This window comes from Olea europaea, unplaced genomic scaffold, assembly GCF_002742605.1.
Source record: "Olea europaea var. sylvestris unplaced genomic scaffold, O_europaea_v1 scaffold4184, whole genome shotgun sequence".
In the NCBI taxonomy this organism is placed as follows: domain Eukaryota; kingdom Viridiplantae; phylum Streptophyta; class Magnoliopsida; order Lamiales; family Oleaceae; genus Olea; species Olea europaea.
In genome coordinates, this window is record NW_019261626.1 from 21,258 (window position 1) to 24,964 (window position 3,707).

The window sequence follows — 3,707 nt, forward strand, 5'->3', positions numbered from 1 at the left end:
ATTGAATTAGAAGATGTACATTTGATTAAGTTTAAAATGTTTATGTATTAGTAAACTAAATGTAGATAAATAATTTGCAAATTAAAAAATTACTCATTTTCTTTGTATTATAAACTTTTTACCTTAAAAAAATAAAAAAAGTATCTTACCTTAATAAATTTAGAAACAAAAAATTACATATTAATCATGCTCTTCATATTAATTCAGAGCATTTATTTTAATTTAGAAACCAAAGTTACATTCAAAATAGATACCGGTGTAAAAAATCTTAAACAAAATTTTTGTTTTTCTTTTGCATGGAATTAGTTTAAATGGAGGAATAAAAATTCTCTCTTTAAATGTACCGAGATAAAAATCTTGATCTTTTCTTTTTATATTTATATCCAATAATTAACATGATTACCATCAGATTTTATACTTATACAAAAATGAAAACATAATAATAAATACCCAATACTTTTTATTAATACTTAAAAAATTGGTTTTAGTTAAAAAAAAAAAATGTGTAATTGAGATGCAAAGCTTGTATTTAGTGGGTTTGATACAAGTATGGAAAGTGTAAGTAACTCCTAATTATTAGAAGCGATTTGTAAGGTTTTTAAGATTGATGGATAGTTTCTCCCATCATCGATTCTTTCCTTCCTAGCCGTTGATCACATTTAAGCAATTTTTTCTTTTCAATTTTTTGTCCTTTGTGTTTGAATAGTTAACTATATTATCAACTATTAATTAATTAAACGTGAAATTTATAATCTTTGAATGAAAATGTTGACAATGTTATATAAGGACAAAATGGTAAATTGAACATTTCTCATCTATCCCCAATATTTTGTTTTTATAAATATTGTAATTATAATATAATTATATAAGTTGATGAGCATTGATTTTAGGTGAAGCTCATGTATATAAATAATAAATAATATAATGTATACACATGTAAATATAAAATAACATTATACTTTATTAAATCTGTCATTAATGATATCTTAATTAAAATTTAATTCCATGTAGACTCCTTTTACGCATAGCATTCATTTTTCATATTGAAGTACTCATAATTCCATATTAATTAAATTAAGTTTAATCTCGATGCTAGTCTGCATATATAATCATTTTAAAAATATAATAAATATTATATTAAATGATAATTAATCTACCATTATATTAATGCATCCTTTAATATATTTTATTATATAATTATAACAACAAATTACATCTATTTATGTGAGCTGAGATTTTAAGTGGTAAACTTAATTTAAATAATGTAATTTAAGTAATTAAACAATATAAAACAATGGGCATTATACTTAAATGGTTATTAAATGAAGTCAAATTATATTAAATGGTACTATATTAAATATATAAGAGTAGAATTGACATAAAACTAAATATATGGGGATTTTTATCAACAGCATTAATTAAATTTATTCAACATAAAATTGAAAAATGGGTATTGTTTAAGGAGCTCAAATGATGATGGCTAAAAAAAAAAAATTATTTTAATTTGATTAATTTCATTAATTCAAAATGAAATTGAAAAACATATGTTGTTTGAGTTCAAGTGATGGCCTTAAATAACCATTTATTCGATTAATAGCATTACACTTAAATGTATATTAAATGAAGTTAAATTACATTAATAGTAGTATTAAATATATAAGGGTATAATTGACATATTACTAAACATGTAAGGGTAAAATTGGCATTCAAAATTTTCTCCTCAATACTCAATTTTTTGTTTGATTCCCATTGGGGGTAAAAAATGCATTTTAAATAGTAAATTGATGAAAAATGTGTGATTAAAAATTAAGAAAAAATTTTGGATTTACGTGTAATATTATTTTATTGAAAAATGTATGATTGAAAATGAGTTTTGAAAAAAATGATTTTTTAGAAGAATGAAGCTCAAACAAGGGCTCAATATATATTGTAGATAAATAATATAAATAGGTCATTGTTAATAATCATAATTTATAAAAATCACTTGATTTCAATTCCCCAACAAAGTGATCGAGACTTGACGGTTCGCTGATAGCTTAAAGAGGAAGGCAATTTTAGCATTATTATCACAACATGAAGAAAGAACTAATCTCAAAATCATGAAAATTAAAAGAATAAAGATTAATGCAATCTAAGCATAACCTCGTGACGATCTCAAAATTAAGACACCAACCCCCATGTCATGAAAATAAAAAAATCCCACAAATTATAGAAAATAAAGACACCATCTTCATTATGAAAAATAAAAAATCCCCTCAAGTTATAGCAATCTGAATAACAAAATTCAAACTAATTTTGATAATCAGATAACAGATAACAAGATAATCTAGCATGTACGTACTGAAAAAAGGACTCTTTTTTTTGTTTAAATACCAAGATGGCTTCCTTTGTTTAATTGAACCATAGACATTACAATACGGGGGTAATCTCAGTTTTTCTCTCTCGATCTCAAGTTCATTGAAACTTTTTCCATGGATTTCATTCATTGGCTCTTGATCTTTTCTGCATGGTTCATCATCTTCTCCTTCATTCAACCCACCTTAGGCGATGATCCTACTCAAGCATTAATCCATAAGATTTGTCGACAAACACCAGATTATGAATTCTGCACCAATGTGTTTAACAAAAACATTCATTCCCCTGTAACAAATGCTGTTGGTCTAACTCAAATAGCCCTGACTCGATCACTGGAAAACTCGACCAACACGCGGATTTTCATACAAAAGAAAGAAGCTGCTGAAAAAAACAAAGAAATGAGGGATCTTTACGAAATCTGCAATGCTGGTTATGGGGCTGCGATGGAGGTTTTGGAAAATGCTACCTTAGAATTCGCTAGTGGAAATTACAGGATCATGTTAAATTTTGTATCTGAAAGTGAAAGACCAATAAGCGACTGTCAAAAGATTTTTAGTGGCATTATTGAGATTGGATTGAAGGAAAGAAATAGGCAGATGGAAATACTAATAAGCATGACATTGGCTTCTGGGAGACTTATTGTTACTTAATTGATTATAATTTGAATGGTTATTATGATAAGCAATAATATATAAAAATAAAGCATACATCTTTTAATACATGTTGGGGAATTCATAGATCATAGTTAGTGTAATGATCCGACAGATGCACAAAGCCACGGACAGCTAACTCATACGCATTATTCATTTTGGAGAGCCTGATCAATTTTACCTCTCATGAATTTTTTCACGTCTATCAAGATTCGAATACATGATATCTATCTTATGATATACTTAAGTTGAATGATTAATTAGTAGACTAGGTCAAGGACATATCATGGTGACTATTGTTGTCAATAAGGTCCTATTCGTCAATATTTTTTAATAATTGATCCCATGATTTGAGTGTTTGGTTATGCCAAGATTAATAACGTACATAGTAGTTTAGAGTAATGCCCAGAGTTGTAGTTTTTCATTAAGTGCTTGTTTGGGATCACTTAACAATTAATTTTAACCACACTTTTGATGGAACCCACAACTTTTATAAACTATTTTGAAAATCCACTATTAACTTTTATCAAATGCTTAGTTAAACAACCTCTAAATGTTTTTCATTTGTGCTACATGTATATAATGGTTTGCATACACATGATGTGGTGATACACGACTAAATGAGAATTTGTTCAACCAAATAAAAAAAACTTCACCACTCACTTTTTGATTAGATTTGTAAACCATTATGTAACTCCATTA

The 3,707-nt window shown here is 26.6% G+C and overlaps 1 protein-coding gene across 1 annotated transcript; it reads left to right on the forward strand.

Annotated features, from left to right (window-relative positions):
- The first annotated feature begins 2,152 nt into the window (after nucleotides 1-2,152).
- On the forward strand, nucleotides 2,153-3,646 carry LOC111387688. The gene has a single exon (XM_023012264.1). The coding sequence runs from the start codon at nucleotides 2,472-2,474 to the stop codon at nucleotides 3,003-3,005; it is 534 nt and encodes a 177-aa protein (XP_022868032.1). The 5' UTR covers nucleotides 2,153-2,471; the 3' UTR covers nucleotides 3,006-3,646.
- Nucleotides 3,647-3,707: the final 61 nt, after the last annotated feature.